Below are 27,200 nucleotides of genomic sequence, written 5' to 3'. Positions count from 1 at the left end.
CATATGGGGAGCCCATCAGTGCTATAAATCTGATGGCAAATTCTCCTAAACCTGGGCACACAGGTTTCTCTCTGCCTGCAGTTTTTTGTTTTTGTTTTTGTTTCTGGCCCTTGGATCGTGACTGCCTGTTTGCAAAGGACAATGATTTGGGTGGGTGATGGGGGTGCGAGGAGGGGAAGGCTGCTGGAGGAGGTAGCTTTTATAGCAGACAAGGGAGGTCGGTAAATACCTATCGTACTAGTTTTCTGGGGCTGCCATAACAAATCACCACAAACCGGATGGCCTAATACAACAGAAATTTATTCTCTTACAATTCTGGAGGCCAGAAGTCCAAACTCAAGGTGTTAGCAAGGCCATGCTGCCTTCAAAGCCTGTAAAGGAGGATCATTCCTTGCTTCTTCCTGGTTTCTTGCCTCATCCTTGCTTCTTCCTTCCTTGCTTCTTCCAGGCCTTCCTTGGCTGGTAGCAGCAGATCTCCCACTGCCACCTCCGTCTGCACTTGGGTGCTCTCTCCCTGTGAGTCTGTCTCTCAACCTGGTGTTCTTCACCAGGACACCAGTCATACTGAAATAAGGACCCATCCTACTCCAGTATGACCTCGTCTTAACTAATTACATCTGCAACCACCCTGTTTTCCAATCAGGTCACATTTACATGTATTAGGGGTTGAGACTTCAACATATTTTTTTCTGGGGACACAATTCAACTCACAATAAAGCAGGCCAGCACCCACTCCCCTCAGGTGGACAGACCCTGAGGCACATATTCTGCACTGCCTCCCAGACTTCCTCCGTGGATCATGCCCAGGTGCCACAGCAGTGACCTGCGTGATAATGCAGCCTTTATTGGCTGCCTTTACCTTTTCCACTGCCCACTGGTGACCCTACTGGTGTTTCCTGGGATCACCTCTCACATATACTGCTTCTCAAATACTTGTCTCAGGGTTTGCTTCTGGGGGACCATGATCTAAGAAACCATCCAAAGTCAAGGTTTATAGTATGACAAATAATATACCTGCAGTTGCAACCCCTTGTCTTAATATATCCTGATACAAGATACTGGGAAATGCTCAACATGTACTCACAGGCACAGAGTACAATGTCTCTGCCTTTTTTCCTATTGCAGCCCAGCAGAAAACAAAATACTTTCCTAAAGAGAGATTGGGGGGCCCAAGGTGAAAAGTGATTTACTCACTCGAGGAGAGAAAACAAAACCCAGCAATGCACCAAATGCCAGCCTGGCAAATCATACACACACACACACACACACACACACAGGGCACTGCTCACGAGGAAAGCTGCTGGAAGTTGGATCCCAGCTTCCCCCTGGCATCCGCCTTGTTGAGGCATTGCACATTAGAACATCTTTTCATTTTAGTTTGCAAACACCCCAGGGGAGGGAAACATGAAGGTGTAGATGATCTATTAAGGATGAAGGAAACATCCAAGAGAATCCCACCCAATATGTGCTGCTCAGATGGTGCAATTAGGATCTCTGGGGGTGCCACCATTTCTTCAGGAAGAAGTCAAGAACTATATAGGCCACTGCTTTTCCCACTTTTAATCAAAATAATTTATGTTCATTGTAAAAACATTAAGTAGTCCTGAAAGACTTATAGTGAGGATTATGGGTTGAATTTTGTCCCCAAAATGAAGAAGTCTTAACTGCTGGCACCCACGAATCTGACCTTATTTGGAAACAGGGTCTCCGCAGTTAACATGGGGTCATTAGACTGGGCCCGTTTATAGTATCATTGGTGTCCTTACAAGAAGATGGAAATTCAGAGACAAAAACACACACAGAGGAGAATACCATGTGGAGAGAGAGGCAAAGATTGGAGCTATGCCTCTTCAAGCCAAGAAATGCCTGGATTATCAGACACTGGAAGGGTCAAGGAAGGATTCTGCCCTAGAACTGTCAGAGGGAACACTGCCTCTGCCAACAACTCGATTTCAGACTTCTGGCCTCCATATATGCAATAGAATACTTTTCTGTTGTTTTAAGCCACTCAGCTTGTGGTGCATTGTTATGGCAGCCCTAGGTATCTAATACAATGAGAAACAATGGCCTCAGTGCCCCATCCTCCAAATCCTTGTGCCGATGCAGCCACCTGTAATTTAAATTTTAGATTTCTTTTCTTATTTGAATTATTAATTGTCATGATTTCTAATATCATGACAAGTTTATCGAGAAGGAGTTATAATGCAGAGACGGGACAGGAGGAGAGAAAGGGTTCTATTATTACATAATGAAAATACATACCATGCCACTGTAAAACATAGTATAATCAGGAGGCCGGTTGGGTGGCTCACCACTGTAATCCCAGCAATTTGGGAGGCTGAGGCGCGCAGATCACCTGAGGTCAGGAGTTGGAGACCAGCCTGGTCAACATGGTGAAACCCTGTCTCTACTAAAAATACAAAAAAATAGCCAGCATGGTGGCAGTTGCCTGGAATCTCAGCTACTCGGGAGACTGAGGCAGGAGAATCACTTGAACCCAGGAGGTGGAGGTTGCAGTGAGCCAAGATCACGCCACTGCACTCCAGCCTGGGCAGCAAGAGTGAAACTCCATCTCAAACACACAAACAAACAAATACATAATATAATCAGGAGATTTCAGGTGCTGAAATAATTAATTAATTGCAGTAATTACAATTCTGCAGTCCAGGATCCTGACACTCACATACGTGACAGGCCTCAGTGAGAAAGTATCTGTTGATGCAAGACCTAAAGAAAGGATGTGAGCCATGTGGACACCTGGGGGAAGGACATTTCAGGCAGAGGGAATAGTAGGTGCAAAGGCCCTGGTTTGGGAATGTGTTTGGCGTGTTTGAAGAAGAACAAGAGGCCAGAGTAGGAGACTGTTGTAGGAGGTGAGCTTAGAGAGGCAGCAGGGGCCAAGTCACACAAGGCTCTCTGTAGGTCCTGGTAAGGACTTTTGCTTTTGCATTTGGAGAGTTCTCAATGGATGACTGATAGGATTTGCTTTATGTTTATAATAACACTGGCTTCTGGGTTGAGAGATGGCTGTAGGGGAAGTGAAGGCAGAAACACAAAACCAATAAGGAGGGCACTGTAATGACCCTAGTGGGTCATTGTGATGGCAGGGTCCAAGATGGTGGCACTGGGAATGGGGAGAAGTGGTAGAATTCTAGATCTGTTCTGGAAACAGAGCTGACAGGTAGGGCTACTGGTTTTGGTGTGGCATGAGGGAACAAGAGGAGAATACCAAAGCTTTAGGCCTGAGCACCTGGGAAAACAGATGGGGAGACTGCAGGAGGGACTGGTTTGGGAGGAGAGAGATGGGGAGCTCAGATATGAACTTGTTAAGTTTGAGACGTGAATAGATACCCAGCAGAGGTGTTGAGCTGGGTATATGAGCCAGTGCTGGAGGAAAAGGCCTGAGTTGAAGATTGCACGTGGGAGTCATCATTCTAGAGATGGTATTTAAAGACTTAAAACTGGGTGAGATCACCTAGAGTTATATAAATGAGTCAAAAATGGCCTCTGTGTATTGGCTCATAGATTGTTTATTATTTCTTCATTGTAGGCTAACGCTGATTACTGCAAAAGCCAAACTCAAATTTTTACACATCCAATTATTTAAAACAAATTTTAAGCCAATTTTTAGCCATTCAGGGCCTTCCTGCTACCTACGCAGTGAAACTATACCCAGCATCTGTTGGCCATTGATAACATAGAGGCTTGTGGTTATAAGACCTCAAGTGTGGTGGCTCACACCTGTAATCCCAGCACTTTGGGAGGCTGAGGCAGGCAGATCGCTTGAGCTCAGGAGTTTGAGACCAGCCTGGGCAACATAACGAAACCCCGTCTCTACTAAAAATACAAAAATTAGCTATGTGTGGTGGCATGCGCCTGTAATCCCAGCTACATGGGAGACTGAGGTGGGAGGATCCCTTGAGCCTGGGAGGTGGAGGCTGCAGTGAGCTGAGATCCTGCCACTGATCTCCAGCCTGGGTGACAGAGTGAGACCTTGTCTCAGAAGAATAAAGCCAAATACAAAAACACAAACCTCAAGCTGTCCGACTCAGAGACTCCCCGCTGTTGCTGCTGTGCAACATCACCTAGACACAAAAGCCTTGTTTCTGAACCTCCCCTCCCTCGGGGGTATCCTTGCCTTTCCTCCTCTCCTTCTGAGTAGCAATACGTGTAGTGTGGTCTTTGGACAGACTCTTGCTGTAAGGGACATCCCTCTACCCCTATGCAAAACTGTCAGAGTGTCACCATCACCCAATAAAATATGTGTGTGCTACTGCCATCTCATGGTCACTCTTTGATTAGTCCCCAAATCCCTTGAACACCCTAGGGAGTGAGCGTAGACAAGAAAAGGAAGAAGTGCAAGTGCTGAGTCCTGAGGCATGCCAACGTTTAGACGTTTCAGAGATGAGGAGGAACCAGTAAGAGAGATATAGAAAGAAAGTCCAGAGAGGTAGGAGGGAAACCAGGAGAAAGTGGTATTCTAGAAGCCAAGTGAGGAAAAGCCTGGCAAGGACAGGGATGGACAGTGTCAGACACTGCTGATGGGTTCAGCGGACGGAGAAGGAGCTCTGGATGTCACACTACTGTCCATCATTGCTTGCTGCTCACACCAAATCTGCTTCCCACTGTGGCTGCTCCAAAGTGCTGCTCTCCTGTTTCCACCTGTGCCACAATCCGTCTCATCACGCCACTGAAATCAGTGATCAGCAAAGTTTTTCACAAAGGACCAGAGAGCGTATATTTTAGGCTTTGAGACCATATGGGCTCTATCACAATTATTCAACTTTGCCACAGTATGAAAGCAGCCATCAACAATATATAAACAAATTAAGAGTGGTTGCGTTCCAATAAAATTTCAGTTTGAATTTCATGTAATTTTCCCAAGTCACAAATTTATTTTATTTTTTTACTTTTCTGCTTCAACCACTTAAAAATGTAAAAATCTTTTGTTACAGGCTATACAAAAAAATTTGTAGTGGGCCAGATTTGCTGCGTCCTGATTTAAATTAATCATATTCTCTCTTATTTTTATCTCCTTTCTTGAATCTGTCACCATATGACTTTTATTTATTTATTTATGAATGACAGAGTCTCACTCTGATGCCCAGGCTGGAATGCAGTGGCGTGATCTCGGCTCACTGCAACCTCCACCTCCTAGGTTCAAGCTATTCTCCTGCCTCAGCCTCCCAAGTAGCTGGGATTACAGGTGCCCGCCACCAGGCCTGGCTAATTTTTGTATTTTTATTAGAGAGGGGGTTTCACCATGTTGGCCAGGCTGGTCTCAAACTCCTGACCTCAAGTGATCCACCCCCCTTGGCCTCCCAAAGGGCTGGGAATACAGGCGTGAGCCACCAAGTCTGGTTTATATAATTTAATTATTTAATTTAATCTAATTTATAGCCCCTATTTTGTGTCACTCACAGGTGACAGGAAAGAACTAAAGAGGTCACTTTACCCACTTGAGCATTTGATTGAGGAAAAGTATTCCCAAAAGGCAAAAGAACGCCTGCTGTCATTTCCTCTGGATTAATTTCTCCACTTTTTGAAGTTTGTTGGCTTAGAATTATAACACTATGTAGACCAAACATTCAACAGATTGACCTACCTCTCTTTCAAAACAAAGTATCCATAGCACCTTGTTACCTGTCAAAGCAAAAATGAAATATCGAAACCTTTCCAGTCTTGTTTTAATGACATCTCAGCTAAAAGTAAAAACAAAAAACAAAAAACCCAGGTTATTTATTTATTTATTTATTTATTTATTGAGACAGAGTCTCGCTCTGTCACCCAGGCTGGAGCGCAGTGGCCGGATCTCAGCTCACTGCAAGCTCTGCCTCCCGGGTTCACGCCATTCTCCTGCCTCAGCCTCCTGAGTAGCTGGGATTTCAGGTGCCCGCCACCTCACCCGGCTAGGTTTTTGTATTTTTTAGTAGAGACGGGGTTTCACCGTGTTAGCCAGGATGGTCTCGATCTCCTGACCTCGTGATCCACCCGTCTCGGCCTCCCAAAGTGCTGGGATTACAGGCATGAGCCACCGCGCCCGGCCAAAAAACCCAGGTTATTAATAGACCTGTAAAAAGGCCTCCCAAGATTGGCGCCAAGATGGCGATGGAGATGAGGCTTCCCGTGGCTTGCAAGCCTCTTAGCGAGAGACTGGGTCAAGACACTAAGAAACATCTAGTGGTGCCAGGGGACACAATCACTATGGACACGGGATTCATGCAGGGCCATGGAATGCATATGGAAGAAGAGAAGCTCATTGTATCTGTTGCCGGCTCTGTGGCTATAAGTTGATCTGTGTGAAAGCTTTGAAACCCAGATACATTGGTGAAGCAGGAGACATTGTAGTGGGAAGAATCACAAAGGTTCAACAGAAGAGGTGGAAGGTGGAGACCAACTCCGGGCTGGATTCGGTCCTGCTGTTCTCGCCCATGAACCTTCCTGGAGGAGAGCTGAAGAGAAGATCTACAGAAGATGAGCTTGCAATGACAGGTTTCTTACAGGAAGGGGACCTTATCGGTGCTGAGGTCCAGGCAGTGTTCTCTGACGGAGCTGTCTCTCTGCACACGAGGAGCCTGAAATATGGAAAACTAGGTCAGGGGGTTTTGGTCCAGGTGTCCCCCTCCCTGGTGAAACGGCAGAAGATCCACTTTCATGATTTGCCATGTGGTGCCTCAGTGATTCTTGGTAACAACGGCTTCATCTAGATTTACCCAACACCTGAGCACAAAGAAGAGGAAGCAGGGGGCTTCACTGCAAACCTGGAGCCTGTCTCTCTTGCTGATGGAGAGGTGATATCCTGGCTTCGGAACTGCATCATCTCGCTGGTAACTCAGAGGACGATGCTGTATGATACCAGCATCCTGTACTGCTATGAAGCATCCCTTCCACGTTAGATCAAAGACATCTTAAAGCCAGAAATAATGGAGGAGATTGTGATGGAAACACGTCAGAGGCTTTTAGAACAGGAGGGAGAAGGAGGTACTCCAGAAGGACAGGACTGTGGACCTTGCAGGAGTGAAGACTGTGATGTGTGGTCCCCATATGCGGCTCAGTGAAGACTCGAGAAATCATCACTTTGTCTGCATTGACAGACCTGTGACTGCCTCCAGCCCACAGGCCTGCTTTCTCTTGTCCTAACACCAAGCCTGGATGGCAGATGAACAGCGCTCCCTTGGGCTGTCGGCTGAGTCTCAGCATTAGGGAATAGTTTCAGGTCTTTCAAAGTGCACAGTGTTCCAGTCGAATGGACTCCCATCCTGGAATAATACGGAGAATCCTTTGTCTTCCACTCACTGTCATTCACAAGGCACAGTGCCCCATGAAATTGCCCCAATAGAAAACATGGCATCCCTGACCCCCAAATGGTCTATTTTGGCCTCCATTCCTATATCCTTTAAATGACTGAGAGTGCAGCTGGTAAAGTTGGAAGAATAAAGTTAACCAAGCAGGCCAGGCACGGTGGCTCACACCTGTAATCCCAGCACTTTGGGAGGCCAAAGCAGGTGGATCATGAGGTCAGGAGATCGAGATCATCCTGGCTAACACGGTGAAACCCCGTCTCTACTAAAAAATACAAAAAACTAGCCAGGCGAGGTGGCTGGTGCCTGTAGTCCCAGCTACTCAGGAGGCTGAGGCAGGAGGATGGCCTAAACCCGGGAGGCGGAGCTTGCAGTGAGCTGAGATCCGGCCACTGCACTCCAGCCTGGGTGACAGGGTGAGACTCCGTCTCAAAAAAAAAAAAAAAACCCCAAAAAATTAGCCAGGTGTGGTGTGCACCTATGGTCCCAGCTGCTCGGGAGGCTGAGGCAGGAGAGTAGCTTGAACCTGGGAGGCGGAGGTTGCAGTGAGCTGAAATCGCGTACCGCACTCCAGCCTTGGTGACAGAGTGAGACTCTGTTTGAAAAAAAACAAAAACAAAAAAACCTGAGCAGCTTTTTGCTTGGTTGGAATCTGATTTTCTGTTGTGTATTCCTTATAGCCATAGATGCGATTATGTCCACACCAGTCTGCCTTAATCTGTCCTGCTTGGAAGGTGACTTGTAAGATGCTGAACTATTCATAATAGAGTGAATGTTCTGGGTCCATGTACTCTGATAAACATGAAGAAAATAAACTAAGAAAAATGGTGGGGGTGGGGGGGAACAGGCCTCCCAAAAGGAGTGGGTAGAGTATGATGTTCATTTCCGATGCTTCAAAGATTTTGCCCTTCCTCATAAAAACTCAAATAGCTGTGGGTGCCTAGTAAATGTTAATAAGGTAGTTAAAAGGTTCCTAGTTGCTTTTTAAGTATCTGTTCAGGGACTTACCTCTCTCGCCATCTGACCTGTGTGACATAGCTAAGTTCAAAGAAAATCTATAATCCTTTTTACAAAAATTAATACTAGCCTAGAGGCAACGTTATATTTCAAGTAAAGTTATTAGATATACTCTGTTCCTTTCCAGCACTGCATCTAAATGCATTACAAAACCCAGATAAAGCGAATCTTGATCATGGATTTTTAGGACATGCGTTTTAGTATTTAGTATAGTTCTTCCAATATTTACAATCAACACTTTAAAACAACATGCAAGCACTCCATTACTTTTTCGAAGCTTCACTATGTATTGAGAAAAGCCTGTAGTTTGGGTTTTTTTTTTTTTTTTTTTTTTTTTTTGAGACGGAGTCTTGCTCTGTCACCCAGGCTGGAGTGCAGTGGCCGGATCTCAGCTCACTGCAAGCTCCGCCTCCCGGGTTTACGCCATTCTCCTGCCTCAGCCTCCCGAGTAGCTGGGACTATAGGCGCCCGCCACCTCGCCCGGCTAGTTTTTTTTGTATTTTTTAGTAGAGACGGGGTTTCACCGTGTTAGCCGGGATGGTCTCTCGATCTCCTGACCTCGTGATCCGCCCGTCTCGGCCTCCCAAAGTGCTGGGATTACAGGCTTGAGCCACCGCGCCCGGCCTGGGCTTTTCAATATACAACCAGTGCATGAATGATTGCTCGGTATTTGCTTCATACAATTTTAGTGTACCTTTAAGCTAAACACAGCCCTGTGATGGGTGCCATGCTATATTGCCAAGTACCCTAGTCCAATGGAGGAACAGGATGGATGTTACAAAATGACTTTTGTCTTTGACTTTTTGATTGCCATTCAAGGGCTATTCTACATAACGCTGCTGGTGGCTGGATGTCCAAAAATCATAAAATGATCCATTCATCTGCTCCAAAGGTGAATGTCCATTTTAAACACAAGAAAAAAACATCCTGTATTTAGCTGTACCCATGATGTGCGTGCACACAGTAGTGGTTCCCAATGGGCCGTTCCTGGACCGACAGCACCAACATCACCTGGAAACTACTTGAAATGCAAATACTCTGCCCACTCCACAAGTACTGAAATCTTATTCTGTGGGCTGGAGGGTTCAATGGTCTCTGCTTAACAAAGCCCTCCAGGGGATTCTAAGTTTTCCAATGCTAAGTTTGCAAACCACAGAATTAAATCATCTGTACTCAGATGAAGTAAACTATAAGAATGAAAAAAAAAATACAGATTAACTTATGCTGTTGGCATTGGTAAAATCAGTTCACAAGGTAACATGAGAATGCAGGGCCTTGGTAGCTCAGACCCCAGACCCCTTACTCAGGGAACTCAGAGAAAAGATTTAGGGAGTGGAATGCAACTTGCAAACCAGTAACCAGGAGACTGGCCACTACTGATTCTAATCTATGCACACGGTTTTCTGTTCTCCTTGTCCAAACTTGACTATATGTGTGTGACAACAGCTTGCAACATGTTCTGTGAGGTGCCAATCCAGGCATGTCCTCCACAATAGACAGACCATATGTCACAATCAGCCGAAAGCCAACATGGCATCACTGACTGCATCACTGTTAGTCAGACAAATCACAGTAGGAAACATTTTTATTTATTTTTTGAGACAGAGTTTTGCTCTTGTTGCCCAGGCTGGAGTGCAATGGCATGATCTCGGCTCACTGCAACCTCCGTCTCCTGGGTTCAAGCGGTTCTCCTGCCTCAGCCTCCCAAGTAGCTGGGATGACAGGCATTAGCCACCATGCATGGCTAATTTTTAAATTTTTAGTAGAGATGGGGTTTCAACATGTTTGTCTGGCTGGTCTTGAACTCCTGACCTTGGGTGATCTGCCTGCCTGGGCCTCCCAAAGTGTTAGGATTACAGGTATTAGCTACTGTGCCCGGCCAACATTTTTATTTACTAGCAATTAGGATAAAGGACTCAAAATTGTACTTGGTAATCACATTGGCCATTATCAAAATAGCACATGCTATTTGGAAAAAAAATTCTTTTTTTCTGAGATGTTGCTTGCTGTATGATATACACCTATTCTATGATGACAGGAGCAACACAAACGATGACCATGTTCCAGTGAGCAAGACTCAATCTCTCAAATGAACAAGAGCCTTGGCTGATTCTAAACACTTTCTTTCCTACAGCATATGATCAAATGATTCGAGTTTTTCACAGCATAGAAAGGGTAACCATCTAATCATGCCAGAGTTCTTCAGCATTAATAATCATCAAGAAAGGCACTTTAGGGACATTTGACAAGGAATGACACTAATACGATGAGAACTGGTCTACGTTCTGCACATAACTCTGATATAGTTCAAATAGATTGCATGCTCTGTCTCCACGTGTACATATACATTCATACAGGTGGTACAATCTATGTCTCCACATGTATGTGTATGTATATATCTATGTATATACAAATATATATGGGTATATATACCAACATCTATATACATATATGTGTGTGTGTGCAAATGTGTATCCATAAAACCACAGAGGGGGAAAAGACATTTGTTTCCTTTAATTGAATAGTACACAAAAATTCTAGTCACTTTATTTAGAACAAAGAATAAGAGTATTGGCAAACTAATGCAAAAAAGTACCCTACTAAACCTTTCTATGCACAAAAAAGAGCAGTAAAATAAATACTCAGAACTTTCCCAGGTTGTCAACTATTAAAATAAAACCTTAGCATTTCAAAAAAGCTTATTCCACTGCAGGAAAGAGGGTGGACATTTTTGGTACCATAATAAATCACACACTCACACATCCATATTGCTTAGGTTGAAGAGAACGGAATGAACAGAGGAAATTTCTTCCATGAATTACCCTCCTTTCGGTACCCGCCATGTTTTAGTTATGTTGTATTATTCCACTTAGCTTAAAATATAAAGTCTTGTAGAAACACATTTTTAGGATGTTGAAGTTCTCAAGATATTTGCACAGAATATTTAGAAGTACTTAGAGGAGTTTTGTTAAATGCAGTTGGTCATACTACATACACCACAGTCGCAGTTTCGACAGACCAAGCGCATCTGTGTCAGAAACAGACAAAAGGCTTACTCCTCCTTCCCAGAAACGGGTATATAGACATGTTCTTATTCTTGGGATATGAAAAAACAAGTAGTAATGGCATTTAAAGTTTAATTACTAACTGTATAATGCCTGAGAACAAAATTCAGAGCAATTCTCAAAGGGTTAAGAGTCAGACTCCGGGCATTTCCGTTTTTTAGCTGCAGGCTCCTCAGTCTCCTGTGATTCTAAGGTGCTTGCATTAGATTTGAGTCTGGTGTCTGCTTTAAGGTTGTCCATGGCAACGGTGAAGCCGGAGAGAAGGTAACCCCCACCTCCACTCATCAGCAGTTTAGGATGACTTCGATCTGGCAAAACCTAATCAAGACAGAAAAGACATCCAAGCTTTCCCAAGACAATACAGTCCATCTGAACAACACAATATACCAAAAACCAGAATTTAAACAACACAGGTTCTTTTGATAATTTAAATGGACCAGTTACTTTCTTTCTTTTTTTTTTTCTTTTTTTTTTTAAGAGGCAGGGTCTCACTCTGTTCCTCAGGCTGGAGTGCAGTAGTGAGATTTTGGCTCACTGTAACCTCAAACTCCTGGCCTCAAGTGAACCTCCCTCCTTGGCTTTCCAAAGTGCTGGGATTACAGACATGAGCCACGGCACCAGGTTTTAAATGGACCAACTTCTAAGGAACTCATTTCTTCACATTACAATGCAGAGAAAAGTGCAGAAATTGGTTTAATGGATTTGCTTTTGAAAAATAAAACTGGCCAGGCATGGTGGCTCACGCCTGTAATCCCAGCACTTTGGGAGGCCGAGGCAGGCGGATCACAAGGTCAGGAGTTTGAGATCAGCCTGGTCAACATGATGAAACCCTGTCTCTTCTAAAAATACAAAAATTAGCCAGGCGTGGTGGCACACGCCTGTAATGCCAGCTACTCAGGAGGCTGAGGCAGGAGAATCGCTTGATCCCGGAAGGCAGAGGTTGCAGTGAGCCAAGATAGTGCCACTGTACTCCAGCCTGGGCAACACAGTGAGACTCTGTTTCAAAAAAAAAAAAAAAACTGAAGCAGTTTTCAGTTCAGCCCAGGTTTCTCTAGAAACTGAAGCATGTTTCTGGTGGAGAATGGGTAATGGTCTGGGCAGTACTCTAGAACTGTGCATAGAGCTTTCTTTCTCTTGGCTTCAGGAAGCTTCATGGCCAATAATGGAGCCTGGGTCTATGGAGATGTTGCTACTGAATGTACTACACTCCAAACCTCCCTCCCCCGCTACCCTGTTAACTTTGCCAAGGCAACTTCTCTCCTCTTTCTCCTGTAACCTTAGCTAAGTAAGACAACCTCTACAAAGGGTAGGGTTACCTAAGGCTCAATAGCATCCCCACTACATTAGGATAAGACACCAAGCAATGAGACGGGGCCTATGGCAGCATGGAGGTGCTCCCCTCAGATCTCCCTTCATGAGGGAACTGGCTGCGAGGCATTCAGGCAGTAGAACGCCTCCAGCTGCCGCTCCTTTGGGATCCACTACAGCATTCATGCTGAGGGAGGCCATGGGTTGCTCCCAGTCAGTAACTGAGCATGAGTACCAGGGCTGGAGCCTTTCTGCTTAACACAGGGCTCCTTGAATGGCGACCTTTGCACCTGAGCTCGCCATCAGCCTCATGGAAACTTTCTCAGAGCAGCACTGCAGGCTCTTCCTCCCATCCTCCTTTCTCTACCAGCTCCTTGCCCAGGCATCAACCTGCACCACCGATCTTGCTCCCTCTCCCCTTATGTCTCTAAGGCATTTCCCTCAATACATCTCTTACACTTCGACTTCCATCTTAGCATATGTCTTCCAGAAGACCTGAACTGACACCGAGGCCACCAGTAAATCCTGAAAACTTGCCACAAAAACATCCTGGCAGAGAGGAAAGGGACAGTTTCTCATCCACCTGGGAATTTTGCTATTGTCAATTACATCATCCACAGTGATATCGAGGCCTTGGGGAAATAAGAACCACAGCGGTTTGCATTTTAAATGCCTTCAGGGCAGAGTTACAGAGTAATATATTCTGACATAACAAGAGAAAAAAAGGGTCAGAAAAAGTAAGGGGCACATTCTCTGAGTAACAGCCACGAGACATCTTCATCTCTGTAGATAGAAGCAGAAATATCTCTATTTTTATTTTGTTTTTGAGACAGGGTCTTACTCTGTCACCCAGGCTGGAGTGCAGTGGTGGGATCTCGGCTCACTGCAGCCTCGACCTCCCCAGTTCAAGCAATCTTTCCACCTCAGCTCCTGAGCAGCTGGGACTACAGGCACCTGCCACCATGCTCGACTAATTTTTGTATTTTTTGTAGATACAGGGTCATGCCCAGACAATTTATATATATTTTTCATAGAGATAGGGTTTCACCATGTTGCCCAGGCTGGTATTGAACTCCTGGACTCAAGCAATCTGCCTGCCTTGGCCTCCCAAAGTGCTGGGATTACAGGCATCAGCCACTGTGCCTGGCTGAGGTAACTCTATTTAATGACTTCTAGTACTACTGCAAGGACAGTCAAGTCTTGGGAGGGCAGCTCTTGACTGGCTGTAAGAACACGTACCTGGTAATTTCTGAGCCAGGTCTCAGACAGCCTGAGGTTGATGACCCCTCCCCTCTCCCGCAGCTTTGTGTAGCATTCCAACAGAGGCTGCAGGCAAAAACAGAATTCCGTTAAGAGCTACTTCCTGGGATGCAGTTTAGGAATCAACATTCAGACGTAAGAATTCCTGCCCATTCCATTCCAGTATTACCTCTTTGTACTGACAGTAGACCACGAATGGCCTTGAAGGGGCCACAAAGTCCAGCAAAGACAGCAGCAGGGGAGTGGGGTGGAAACGACTAGCTACAATTAAACTGTAAGGAAAATGTCAGACAAATTATTTCTCTCCCAAAGTGGAGCATGGGTTTTAAAATGCATTTAAAATGATCATGTATTTAATTTGCATGACTCACACAAAGAAGAGATTTAAATATAACATCCTAAAAATCTAAAACAGAATACAATCATGAGCTATTTCTTTCTAGGAAACACAAACTGGGTTAGAAGCTCTTGCGGTGCTTGGCAACTCTAAGTGGCATTTAATGACATTCTTGATTTTTTTAAAAAAAATCACCTGGAAACAAATCCAACACTGCATATGCTGCTTTGTGGACATTTGTTATAGCCTGTGTCGCAGCATTTGAGTGCCCCATCCCCTGCGCCCAGTAGGACCACAAAGCCTGTTTTGATGCACTGTGATGGAGAAGGTTCAATTTCTTCTGAAATCCTGAAACTAGCATCATCAATTCCCCACCCCTGCCAGTCTCAGCCTCCTTTCTTTAAAAAACCCCCAAGACAAAATCCTCATCTCGGGTCCCACTAGAATCAAAGCAGACAAGAAGGGAATGCCAATCTGTCTGAAGCAGAGCCCACACGCGCGGAGGAGTCTCCTGCTGCTTCCATCAACGCACCCATCCGCGTTTCTTTCACTCAGCAGAGCGGCAGCCTCTAAATGTCTTTTCCTCTGCTCTTCTTGTCTCCTCTGTTTTTCCTGAATCTTCAAAAAGAAAAAGAAGAAACCAATGTACTGGGGTCAGTCAAATTTATGGAAATGCTCTGGTCTGTCAAAACATTTCAACAATATTTATCAACCTGGACTAAACCCATAGAAGGAGATTGTTTATAAGGAAGCTGAAAAAACACAAGAAAGCCTATATACTATAAAAACCATTATTAAGCTATCTATGCAATGCTTCTGTAACCTAAAGCTGCACCCCAAAGACTGAAATCACACGCTTGTGTACATGTACACACATTCATTCTGTTTTGATAGTTATCATCTTGGGAGCTAATACACTAAAGCCAAACCAAATCTCATGATTTAAGTGAAGTTAACTGAGGGCCTGAGATTACGGGGGTGGTGGGGACTCTTGGCATCCTTACATAATCTTTTTTGCTTCCTCTCTCTTTAGGCCCCTTATGTTCTGGATCTTGAGAAATGGTTTCCATTGTTTCCTGGTCTTCTGGGTGGTTGCTCTCTGGGGCCTCTGCCATGCTGTCTTCATTCTCTTGTTCAGAAGCCTGTTTTTCCTCCAGTGTGCCATTACTTCCTTCAACCAAAGCACTGTCTTTTGGCTCTGAAGATAACATCTCGGCAGAAAATGTTCCATGTAGAAGACTGTCCACTTTGTTGAGGGGGAATTCATAAAGACCATTGAGAAAAGATTTGGGAAATCCAAAACATGCTGTTGCTGCCCGAACAGGTCCACCTCCAGGGTATAGCTGAATAATGGAGCCAAAACCTGAACAGATAAAAGAAACAAATATCTGCCCGTGGAGTGACGCTAGACTATGCAAACCCTCAGTGAGTCCTCCACAGTAATGAGACTGAAGGTCTTTCTATTAATACTTTATTCACAGGCTGAAGAATGGTGCAGCTCCTCAGGGAGTCTGTTTGGAGTCTATGAGTATTACTGTGGAGGTAATATAATTCTAAAGCAGATAGCAGGAAGTCTCAAAGAAGCTTATCCCCCACTTGATACTACTGTAAAACCCTGTGTCTGCAAATTTGGTTGTTACATGATTGGTGATTGACTCTGCTTCCCCTCACTCCAATCCTCATATGGAGCAGTTACAGGTTCTTATCTTCTATGTGGTCAGAAAAGAAACAGACAAATCAGACTATGCTGTATTCTTCCAGAGAGAATACATGCTTAGTAATCTTCCCACTCACTCCCTTCAATTTAGGCCCAATGAAATGAGCACCATCTACCCAGTTTACTAAAATCACTGTCCTGAAAGCCCTAGCAAGCCACAGGCTCCAGCATCACGCCCACTGACAGTGAAGCTAGAAAGGACAATCGCCATGGGTCAGGGGTACCCATGGGTGGGGTGCTGGGTGATGGAGACTGCGTAAGAAGGTCCCCAGGCTAGGAGCTGTGCAGGTTCACCCAAGTCACTTCGTTAACCCTGAAGTAATTCAATCTGGCTTTCCATGAGTTTACATTTTTGGACCGCCTTTACTCACATCAGGGTGGAGTTTTGTTGAAAATGGAAATATTAAGTCTCACCTCCCATTCGTTCCATCATTGCACCCAGCACCAAGCCTGCACACGTTTCCATCACAATCATTTTGTTGCCAGCACGGATATTTCCCAACGTCAACATCTGGGCTAGTGTATCGTATCTCATGTGGCTAAAGTAAAAACAATAATTCATTCATTTTTAGCTAAGTGAAGCCTACTATTTGAATCATCATTTTTCAAGTTTTGTTTGCTTTATGAAAATTATGTTGATAAGATTATTGATTGCTTTGGAGGCGACAGTAAAAGGACTTACAATTTAGGAGGTAGGAGGATACTTTATGCAGGTGAGCAAGTTTTTTCATTTTACTTAAAATCATGACTTTCTTAAAGACATAGTTCCCCCACTTATACTTTTGAAAGGAAACAAAGCGTACTTAATTTTTCCAGGTTCTCTTGCATAATACATAATTGAAAGAATACGGGTGGATGGCTTCACAACAGTAATGATGGCTTCATATCTGGGGGAAGAAAAAACAGAACACTGACTTGAAAAAATGACTTAAAATATTTTATATGTAATAAGATATATGTTTTATAAACATATAAAAAAGTTTAATATTATCAGCCTTTAAAAATAAAAACCACTTACTTTTTTTTCTTCTTTTTAATATATTTATCTTGAGCAAATTCTGTCTTGTCTCGGAACGTTGTACTATTTTCAATTAACTGCTGAACTATTTCCTATAAGAAAAGGAGCAAGTAGATTTTCTGAAACTTTACTTTCACAAAACAAGTAACTTCCAAAGGCTTCTTACCCAAGAATGGATCCAATGGTCTGATTCTCCAATCCCTTTTCCACAGAAGTCCAAATAGATGAACTTTGTATTTCTATACTCTATTTGGAATTTATAATAAAATACAAGTACTTTATAACTCCATTTAAACCAACGTAAAAGAACAGAGATATCCAATAAAGGGAGAAGAGAGGTAAAGGAAACTAATTTCTGAAGACACTGGCTGAAAACATTACCGAAAATGAACAAAGTTAAATCCTGATATGCACTGTTATTACATTCTCTACCACTAATATTAGTAATGTCATTCACTTATATTCCTGTATGTAAGACATAAAATCTTTGAAATGTTGAGTTACATGTACATTTCAACCTATTTCTATCAAAGCTATAACTTTTTTTTTTTTTAACTTAGGTACAGTCTGCTTTAAAAACCAGTTTCCTAAATGCCAAACAGACAAAAACAAAACTAAAAATCCTTTGAATATTACCTCTCCTTTAATGCCCTTGTCCTTCAAAGCTTTTATGTCATCTTGAGTAAGTTTCTGAGATTTCCCATCATCAACTATATTTCGATTATCAGTGCCCGCTTCTTTAGTCTCTAAGGAAAGAAATTGCTCTATTGACATTTATGGTCTGAAATTATTTGACACTTTCTTTTTTGAGTTCATATCCACATCCAGTCCATCAGCCACTGAAGTCTGGCCTCCCGGCTGCACTGCTCCCATCACACCATCCTTTCCTGCCAAAACTACTCCAAGCCTCTAAGTCATCTTCCCACTCCCAGCCTTGCCCCACTACTATCCACCTGGATGCCAGAGTGCTCTCTGTTTAAATGTAATTTGACTTATCTATCCCATGTTTAAAACCATACAGTGGCTTCCCATAGCAATGGAATACATTCCAAAGATGACCTACAAGGCCATCACTGATCTGGCCCCTGCCTATTGTTTCTGGCCTAATCTCTTGACACCTTAGCTTCAGTCACAATGGCCTTCTTTCTGTTCCTTGAACACACCCAGCAAGGTCCCACAGCAGGCTTTTGGCACCTGCTGCTTCCTCTGCCTGGAAGGTTCTATGACAGATGTCTGAGTGGCTGGATCCTTTCTATCACTTGAAGCTGAGCTCATTCTCTTGCTTTACCAAATTAGCACACGCCCCTGCTTTATTATCTTCATAGCATGTGTCACTTCACCATAAGAAATCATGCTGTTTGCTTGTCTACTTGATTATTTTTGGTGTTCCAACTGGTAAGTACATTTTATACGACAGTCTATCTTATGAACTGCCATAACTGCAGTGCCAAATTATACCTGGCATATATTTGGTGCTTAGTAAAAATATGGATATTAATTTAAATGTATCTACATAACTGGTTTGACTCAAAAAACTTTAATAGTATTTATTTAACTTCAAATAATTACTTGTGTTTTAATTAATAAGATATTCTCAATGTTCATTTTAATAAATATTTAATTTTAATTAATAACAGCTTTTGGACAAGAGGTTAAGAAATAATAATAGTAATAGCTAAAATTATGGGCTCTTACTAAAAGCAAGACACTATGGAGAACTTCCTATGAGCCATATCATTGAGCACTCAATACAACCTAGGCATTAAATATGTTTATGACCCAATTTTACACATATAAGGATGTAAGACTCACAGAACTCAAGTAAGTTGCCCAATGGTACGAGGCGAGTGATGAAGGTAGAAATTGAACTTAGTTGGATCCAAAACCAGACCTCTTAACCTCTACACCACACACTAACCACCTTACAGCTGTTACATAACTTCTGGGCACTGAAAGAACTTTACATATGTTCTTGCAATGACACAGAAACGACTCATAGGATTAAATGCCTGGTCCAAGGTCAGAGAACTCCACATATGTTCTTGCAATGATGCAGCAACGACTCATAGGATTAAATGCCTGGCCCAAGAGCAGAGAACCATTTAATGGTGGCCTGGAGACAGAATCCAGGTTATCTCAGGGCCAAAGGTAGTACTTGCTTCACTCCACTAAGCTGCAGTTCTTAGATTATGAGTTAAGATTTCTTTTGGGGTAGCATTGTCTAGCACTTGGGAATTAGGTGGAGGTTGAGATGTTTCTGACTAGTCAGTTGGACAGCATCTATTTCACGCATCCAAAATGTGCACCTGCAGTAGGCTCTTCCCTCTTCTTCTTGGGCTGTAGACTTCCTCCACTGGTCACTTCAAATGTGGTTCCATAACTATGGCCAATGACGTTATCCAGGTAGAACCACTGTTTTTCGAAAGTTACTTTTCTAGGGAAAAAAAGCAATCAATTAACTGAGTATCTTTTGTATTCAGTACAGAAAAGACGTGTTCACTACAGTTTATTTCAAAAGTGGTCTCCACAATGGAGGCTCAGCAGCATTATCTCTGAACATAAAGCAACAAAGGAACTAGGGAGAACCTGGTTGGGATAGAGACATACAATTAATGAATAAGCCACAAGAACACTGAATTTTGGAAAGGGGAAGCAAAGACAGAAGACATTCCTCTTCTGGTACACTGGGCTGACCCCAGTTTGCATGTCTACCAGAATGTCCAAACTCGCTGGCTCTGCAGATAGCCTGAATGGTAGACAGGATCCCCAAAATTGCCAGGCCTGGACATACACTGTGACAACTCTTGCAACTTACCCCAGAAAATCTCAAAACTGAACAATCACTGAAGTAACAAGGATTTAACAAATTTCCTGGGCTTGGTCTGATTGGCCATTTTATTTGAAAATTATCTAATAAAAGCAAATTATACTTGCAAATTAACACTGACAATCTACACACTTGGAAATGGAGCCTAACACAGACAATGCTCTACTGAGGACCAGGCAACTTGAGGTTTTCCTATGACACAGATTTTTTATCTTATTGCAATTTAAAAGGGAAATCCCACAGGAACACAATCTTTTTTTCTCAAAAGAAGAAAACTAACATCTGCTGAGTGTCAATCAGGGGCTAGGCAGTGTGTGCTAGGTGTGATTCACACTTTTTGATTTAATTCTCATGGTAATTCTGGGACATAGCTCTTTCCAGAAGAACAATCCGAGGCCCAGGGAGAAGTATCTTGTCCAAGATTCACAGTTGCAAGGTGTTGTTGGAGCTGAGATTCAAATCCAAATCTGTGTCTAACCCCAAGCCTCACTCTTTCCACTATACCACACAGTCTACTCCAGCAAAGACCTAAGGACCTTAGAAAGCCCACCTAGCTTCAGGACATGGCCCATGTGCACAGAACACTGAATTCTGGGAATCATGTAGTGGTTAATTCTGTTTGTGCCCCATCCCACTCCTTCTCTTCCTCTCTCTGTGCCACCAGGAAGCTATGACAGAATATACTGCCACATCACCCACACTTCCGTGTCAGAGGCTTACCACCATTGCTGGTCTCTGGGTGTATCACCTTTATTGGTTCCCTAAATCCTGCCACACTTTTGCGTCACATCTTCATTAAAGCTTACTCAAACCATCTGAGGGAAATCCTGTAAGATCATAAGTGATTCAGATATGGCCAATTCTTGTTATTTGCTGGGTCCCTAGATACTTACATACGACAGAATGTAACAAACACGCAAAATATTTGTTAACGTAAATCTCCTCAGATGTTGCAATTCAGCTCAGCCCAGATGTGCACCCCCACCCTCATCCTTCAGTCACCCAGGTGCTACTGAAACACCGGATCTGGCCAGGAGTGGTGGGTCACACTTGTAATCCCAGAACTGTGGGAGGCCGAGGCGGGTGGGTCACTGGAGTCCAGGAGTTTGAGACCAGCCTGGCTGACAGGAAAAACTCCGTCTCTACAAAAAATGCAAAAATCAGCTGGGTGTAGTGGCATACACTTGTAATCCCAGCTACTTAGGAGGCTGAGGCAGGAGTGTCACTTGGGTTCAGGAGTTTCTCTACAAAAAGTACACAAATTAGTTACTGAGGAGGCTGAGGTGGAAGGATTACTTGAGGTGGAAGGATTGCTTGAGCCCAAGAGGCAGCGGTTGCAGTGAGCCAAGATCACACCACTACACTCTAGCCTGGGTGAACGAGTGAGATCCCGTCTCAAAAAAGAAACAAACAAACAAACCAAACAAAAATACTGGATCTGAGATAGGTGGGTTTACCTCTCTGCAAGCCTATGTGACATACAGAGGGGATGATGAGTGTCACTTAAAACTGGCTGGTTTGACAGGTCAGGTCACTGCCCCTGGTCAGTAATGTGCGGCCCAGTAAGAGGGATGAGGAGGCCACGTCTTCACTGGGAAGGAGTAGGATTTGCAGAGTCTACTTTTCTGAGAGCCTGGACTGTTTTTTGCCCAACCAGATGAGTGTAGCCCCAAGGGTGATGAGGGAGTCTGACCTGGGATGCAGTTGAGCTTAGAGAGTCATTTTCTAAATAAAATGGAAACTGCCACTATGACTTCTGTGAAGAAGAGGGCCTGATGAAAAGTATTTCCAAATAAATGTTTAGGGCAGTGGTCCCCAACCCTTTTGGCACCACAAAAGGGGAAGGTCAGACGCACTGGTTCATGCCTGTAATCCCAGCACTCTGGGAAGCCGAGGTGGCCGGAATTACTTGAGCCCAGGAACTGGAGACTAGCCTAGATAACATAGTGAAACTCTGTCTCTACAAACAAAATTAATTAATTAGTTTAAAAAAGAAAAAAAAGAAGAAGAATTTAAAAATAGTTAAAGGTTGGTGCAGGAATTACATTTCTGGATTAAAAAAAAAAAAAAACACATCCCTCATAAAAGAAACTTTTTTTCTTTACTAAATTAGTGCCTGTGCAAAAAGCTTGGTTATCACCAGCTTAGTGCTCTGGAGACTTGTTTCTTCACTATTTTATAATGCCTGTTTCACCTTAAATACCAATTAACGGTTTGCTTAAACCAGGAGTAAATGAGTTCATCTGAAGTAAGTACTTATCAGAAATTCCAAATCTCATACTTCTTAGTCTGCAGAAAGCTGTTCTCCTGACATTGCATTCAACTTATCTCTGTCAAAAGTAATCCAATAACCTAGCTCAAAAGAAACTGTGGCCGGGCGTTGTGGCTCACATCTGTAATCCCAGGACTTTGGGAGGCCGAGGCAGGTGGATCACCTGAGGTCAGGAGTTCGAGATCAGCCTGGCCAACATGGTGAAACTCCATCTCTACTAAAAATACAAAAAAAAAAAAAAAAAAATTAGCTGGGCATGGTGGTGGGAGCCTGTAATCCCAGCTACCTGGGAGGCTGAAGCAGGAGAATCGCTTGAACCCAGGAGGCAGAGGTTGCAGTGAACCGAGATCACACCATTGCACTCCAGCCTGGGTGACAACAGCGAAATTCCTTCTCCAAAAAAAAAAAAGAAAAGAAAAAAGAAGAAGAAACTGTGGTTAGCCAGGTGCTGTGGCTCCTGCCTATAATCCCAGCACTTTGGGAGGGTGAGCGGATCACTTCAGGTCAGAAGTTCGAGACCAGCATGGCTAACATGGTGAAACTCTGTCTCTACTAAAAATACAAAAATTAGCCGGGCGTGATGGTGCCCGAGTCCCAGCCACTAGGGAGGCTGAGGCAGGAGAATCGCTTGAACCCAAGAGGCAGAGGCTGCAATGAGCTGAGACTGCACTACTGCACTCCAGCCTGGGTGACAGAGCGAGACTCCGTCTCAAAAACAAAAAAAAAACTGTGGTTATATTTCTCAGATAAATTAATCCAAATATCCCAATAAATTTTCACCATTAATAAGCTCTTAGGACTTAGCAACCTCACCAGCCCTTTCAGAAAGTTTTCAAAATCCCACTTCTCTACTATTATAAAACAGTGATACTAGTCAGCGGGTACACAAACCAAACCTAATTTCGAGTTCTGAGGCCTTGAGCAAATTGCTTTTTAGCAATTTTCCCAGCTTTGAATCCTTTGGTGAGTAAAACGAGGGAAACTCAAAGCAATTCCACACTCTATGGTGAATTGTCTCTTTCATCTATTCTGTGTATCCTGTTTGGGTAGAGAAGAGGATGGAAAGCCAGACTAGGTAGGAGAGGTTTCATTTTTTTGTGGGATAGACCCTGACTGAAGGATTAAGGAGGAAGGAGGATCTATGGTGGGAAAAAAGGCGGAACCTGAAGGAGACTCTGGGAGACAAGGATGAGATCCCAGAGTGAAGAAAGGAGGGAGTGTCTGTGGAAAGACAGTGAAGATCCCAAGGTCTTAGGGAAAGAACTTCAGGACAGGTGATTAGGGGTGTGGAGAGGGAGGCCTTGGCACCCTAGGGCCAAGAATGGAATTCTGGGGAAGCAACCCTGTGGAAAGACTGAAAAGGATGCTGAAGGTGGACAGCCATATATGAAACCATGGAGGGGGCTCTGGGAAAACAGGAAGGTTAGGGGAGATTATGAGGTTCGAGGACGGGATCCTGGTGGAAAAGCCTTCTGTGACAGAAAGATCCGAGGAGACGAGGGCGGGGAATGGGGACCGAGAGAGCCAAGAACTGCACCCTGGCGGGAGAGGTCTGTGGAGAGACCTGGAGGGAGGGGGTATCTACAAGGTGGGGGCGGGAGACCCCTAAAGTCAGCGATCTGACTTACTTTCTCCGCTGGACTTGTACTGCTTTAAACACATCTTCACGTTTCAGCACCACGAAGTCGCCGTCGCGGATGCGGTGGTCTCCGGGATGCTGTGGCTGTGGGCTCGGCTGCTCTCCTGAGCCCTCCATGACGCTCAGCCGGTCGCCGTGCTCCACGGCGTCTCGCCCCTCCTCCTCGGTTGTAGCCACCGCCAGCCTCACTTCCCACAGCCTGGCGCACTAGGAGCCCGCCGACCGGCACCGCCCCCACGTGTTACACGCCGCTTCCGCTTTCCGGTCCAGACCTCAAGACCTCTTCCGGGAGCCTCTCGGCTTCCGTCGGGCCAAACTCCTTGATTGGCTGCACTCCGCCCCTCCCCTCCCGTCTTGCCGCTTCTTTGAGCGGAAGTTGGATCATTGAAGCGCCAAAAAAGAATTTAGGGGAACACCTGATTTTCGCTTGAGGCACGATTGCGGCGCTGTACGCTACAGATACTTTCTGGAAGCTGCGGTGGGGAAACTGAGTTTCCCGAGCCTTTGAGAAAGATGGGATTCAGCACCGCGCGGGGACCACAGGAAAGCTGAGGCTCAAGAGAACCGCGGACTTGGCAGGAGCCGCCTGAGGAGCTTAGATGTCGGAGACTCTTAGTCCCGTTGTGCTTCTCTACGGGACGAGGGGAGGGAGAATCCGGCCGGACAGATCTGCGCGTATCCTGGAGCCGGCCCAGTTGTGAACTAGGAGAAGTTTGGGACCTCTGTCCCAAGCAAGTAAGAACTTAGCCTTAGGAGACGTAAATAAAGTAGTAAAGAAGCACAACTACCCAACTGTTATTTTTTACTCGTTCTCCGGTCCTACCTCTTACGTCTTTTGAATTTGTTACAATTCTCAGCGTATTGTCTCGTTTGAGAAGGGTATGGCACACAGCGTTGTTGAAGGAGCGCCTCAGCTTGGGAGCCTGAAAGAGTTTTATCTCTGTACTGTCAACAGACAACTTTGATCTTGATCGGTTTGCTTAATTTCTTTGAGCATCGGTTTTATAATGCGTAATGCCTAGTTAATTATCGGAGCTCTGTCATGCCGTTAAATCGTGAACTTCGTCGTTACTAACTTGTTTTATTAACTAAACCCCTTTTAAGTAAGGATTTGGATAGGTTATTTTATAATGAATTGCAGTGCAGTGTACAGGTATATCTTTATTGTATAGTTAGGGTATGAATCATTTTTAAGTAGATTTGTATTTTAAAAGAACGATTTTGGATTTACAGAAAAATTGCACAAAAAGTGAATGTGACACTGCAGGATTGACTGTAAGAAGCTATGATGATGTATCCCTAGTGTCTCACAGGCCAGAATTATGTTCATCCTGTCCTGCCCTATAATAATAAGTCTCAAATACTGCGAATAAGTTTTCGTAGAGTTTATTACCTGTCCTATTTTCATTTCTGTGATGGGTACTTCTTGTAAACAGGTACAGTACCTGTCCTTATTTTTAACCTATGAGCGTCTAGTATACTTAAACCATATTTAATAGTTATTAAACTATTATGGCATACCTTAAAAAGCGATAGAGATTAGAAACTTAACTTGGGTCTTGTATCACAGGTGCACAACTTTGCAAGCCTGTTTGCTAGTCTTGAACCTAGAATACATTAATTTTTCCTTTTTTATTACATTAATACATTTTTAGGAGCACTTTTCCTTATAGTTTTGGTGAAGACCTTTTTAATATCTGTCTTTTAGGAGAGATGAATAGAGAGTATAGAGGCAGAGGATTTGGACGAGGAAGATTTCAAAGCTGGAAAAGAGGAAAAGGTGGCGGGAACTTCTCAGGAAAATGGAGAGAAAGAGGACACAGACCTGATCTGAGTAAAACCACAGGAAAACATACTTCTGGTAGGTGAGGTCAATGATTGATGAATTTTTTTCACTTAATGAAGGAAGCAATTCGTGTCTATCATACAAGGCGGTTTATCTCATGCTTCGGTTTGTCTTTTATTTCATGCTACTCCTTAGTAAGTATTTGAACATCGACGTCCCAGATTCTTACTCGAACCTCTAATTTGGATATTCTATTAATGAGAGTCTCATTTGGAAAGAGAAGCACATTGGAAAAATGTTGACTCTGTTTCTACCAACCTAGTATTTTATTTTTTTCAGAACAAACCCCACAGTCTTTGCTTTCAACAAAGACCCCACAGTCAATGCAGTCAACATTGGATCAGCTCATACCATATAAAGGCTGGAAGCTTTATTTCTCTGAAGGTAGGGTTAAAAAAGTGCTAAAAAGCACCATAAATCATATTTTCTTAACTTGTCTTTGGATGCTATATCTTGTATTACTATAATTCACTTACTAACATATACCTGCTTTAATCTTAGTTCACCCAAACAATTAAATGATGTTTATGTTTCAAAAGCATTTTAGACTTTGTATCAGTCAGGAAAGCAGAAACCATACGGATATTTCAAAAAGGGGACTTAATACAAGAAATTGGATACAAAAATGGAAGACTGAAAGAGTAGAAAGGAAATACTGAGGTAACCCCCCAGAAAGTAGTAACTTGAGGAAGCAGCAACCATCCTTATAGCTAAGAGAATAAAAGAAGTTCTGAGGTTACCAGAATGTGGGAATTCAAAGGTTGGAGAGGTCACAGCATAGCTGTTATTTTGACTTTTGAGGGGCACCCTACAAACCTATGCCTAGACTTCTGAAGGCTACCTTACAGAGCTGTACTCAGACCACAAGGCAAATGAAGCTGCTTGCCACTGGTAACTGAGGGGGCATGACTCAGTGGTGCTTGGAACTGGAGGCTAACACTATCGTTATGCAGCTGCAGAGATGCTGAAAAAAATTGCAAACAATAAATTCCTTTCTCTCTTCCTGCCACCTTCTACACTCTAAAGTGCCTTCAACTGGCAGAATTTAAAGAGAATCTGAGACATGTAGGGTACAGATCTGAATTATAGCATCACAGAGCAGAAAGAACTGGGCTTGAAATCAAGGAACAATAACAAATAGAGCTTTGTGTAGAAACACAGGTAAGGAATCTCCCTTTGATAATTAAGAATACCAGTTAACCTACATCAGTCTGTATAGGTGCAGGGAACTGTCTTTTCTGTGCTCTTACAATACCCATTTGTTTCTTGGGTCTCATCAGGGGTGTGTGTGTGTATACTTTTTTTTTAATCACTATATTGTTGAGGTCCAGGACCCTCCCGTACCAGGCACTCAGTAGTCATTTTGTGAATGAATAGAATACTTTACAAGTGTTTTCTTTATTGGAAACCTGTTCGTTTTTTTCCTTCAGTAGAATCTGTTTCATGAATGATCTTTTGTTCCTTAGGATGTATTAGTCACCAGCACTCACATTGTTCCCCTGGCAGGTAGCTCAGAACACTATAAGTGATTTTTGGACAGTCCTAAAGATGGAGTTCAAGCGGTGCCTTAGCCTTCACCATCTGTTCTTCCAA

General features: G+C 43.6%; 2 protein-coding genes and 1 pseudogene across 5 annotated transcripts in view; 2 read left to right on the top strand and 1 right to left on the bottom strand.

The window, feature by feature from the left end:
• Positions 1–6,090: 6,090 nt before the first annotated feature.
• On the top strand, positions 6,091–7,052 carry LOC718213 (exosome complex component RRP4 pseudogene; annotated as a pseudogene).
• A 3,760-nt stretch (positions 7,053–10,812) lies between these two features.
• TRMT6 (tRNA methyltransferase 6 non-catalytic subunit) lies at positions 10,813–23,990 on the bottom strand. Of its 3 annotated transcripts, none has more exons than XM_077948969.1 (11): positions 23,751–23,970; positions 19,330–19,457; positions 17,660–17,769; positions 17,024–17,115; positions 16,809–16,892; positions 16,420–16,544; positions 15,293–15,534; positions 14,821–14,906; positions 14,121–14,223; positions 13,931–14,017; positions 10,813–11,701 (listed from the first exon to the last, which is right to left on the bottom strand). In XM_077948969.1, exons 1-11 carry the CDS (start codon positions 23,876–23,878, stop codon positions 11,510–11,512), a joined length of 1,377 nt encoding a protein of 458 aa, XP_077805095.1. In that variant the 5' UTR covers positions 23,879–23,970; the 3' UTR covers positions 10,813–11,509.
• Positions 23,991–24,112: 122 nt separating this feature from the next.
• The window catches only part of MCM8 (minichromosome maintenance 8 homologous recombination repair factor), a 43,742-nt gene continuing 40,654 nt past the window's right edge, over positions 24,113–27,200 (top strand). Inside the window, exons 1-3 of one of the 2 annotated variants that reach the window (XM_015149370.3) lie at positions 24,113–24,496; positions 25,470–25,622; positions 25,887–25,991. In XM_015149370.3, the coding sequence (XP_015004856.1) occupies positions 25,475–25,622; positions 25,887–25,991 (253 nt within the window). In that variant the 5' untranslated portion in view covers positions 24,113–24,496; positions 25,470–25,474. 2 annotated transcript variants of the gene reach the window in all.

Source organism: Macaca mulatta, chromosome 10 (genome assembly GCF_049350105.2).
Source record: "Macaca mulatta isolate MMU2019108-1 chromosome 10, T2T-MMU8v2.0, whole genome shotgun sequence".
NCBI lineage: Eukaryota > Metazoa > Chordata > Mammalia > Primates > Cercopithecidae > Macaca > Macaca mulatta.
The sequence above is the reverse complement of the archived record's forward strand: the minus strand, read 5'-3'. Positions and strand labels throughout refer to the sequence as shown.

Coding starts and splice junctions, on each gene's coding strand:
- TRMT6 (XM_077948969.1), bottom strand. CDS start 23,878: ATGGAGGGCTCAGGAGAGCAGCCGAGCCCACAGCCACAGCATCCCGGA. Junction 17,770..19,329: donor GAGGGAAGAGCCTACTGCAG/GTGCACATTTTG, acceptor TTCTTTCCTTAG/AGACTAAAGAAGCGGGCACT. Junction 14,224..14,820: donor AGTGAAAGAAACGCGGATGG/GTGCGTTGATGG, acceptor TTTTCCTTACAG/TTTAATTGTAGCTAGTCGTT.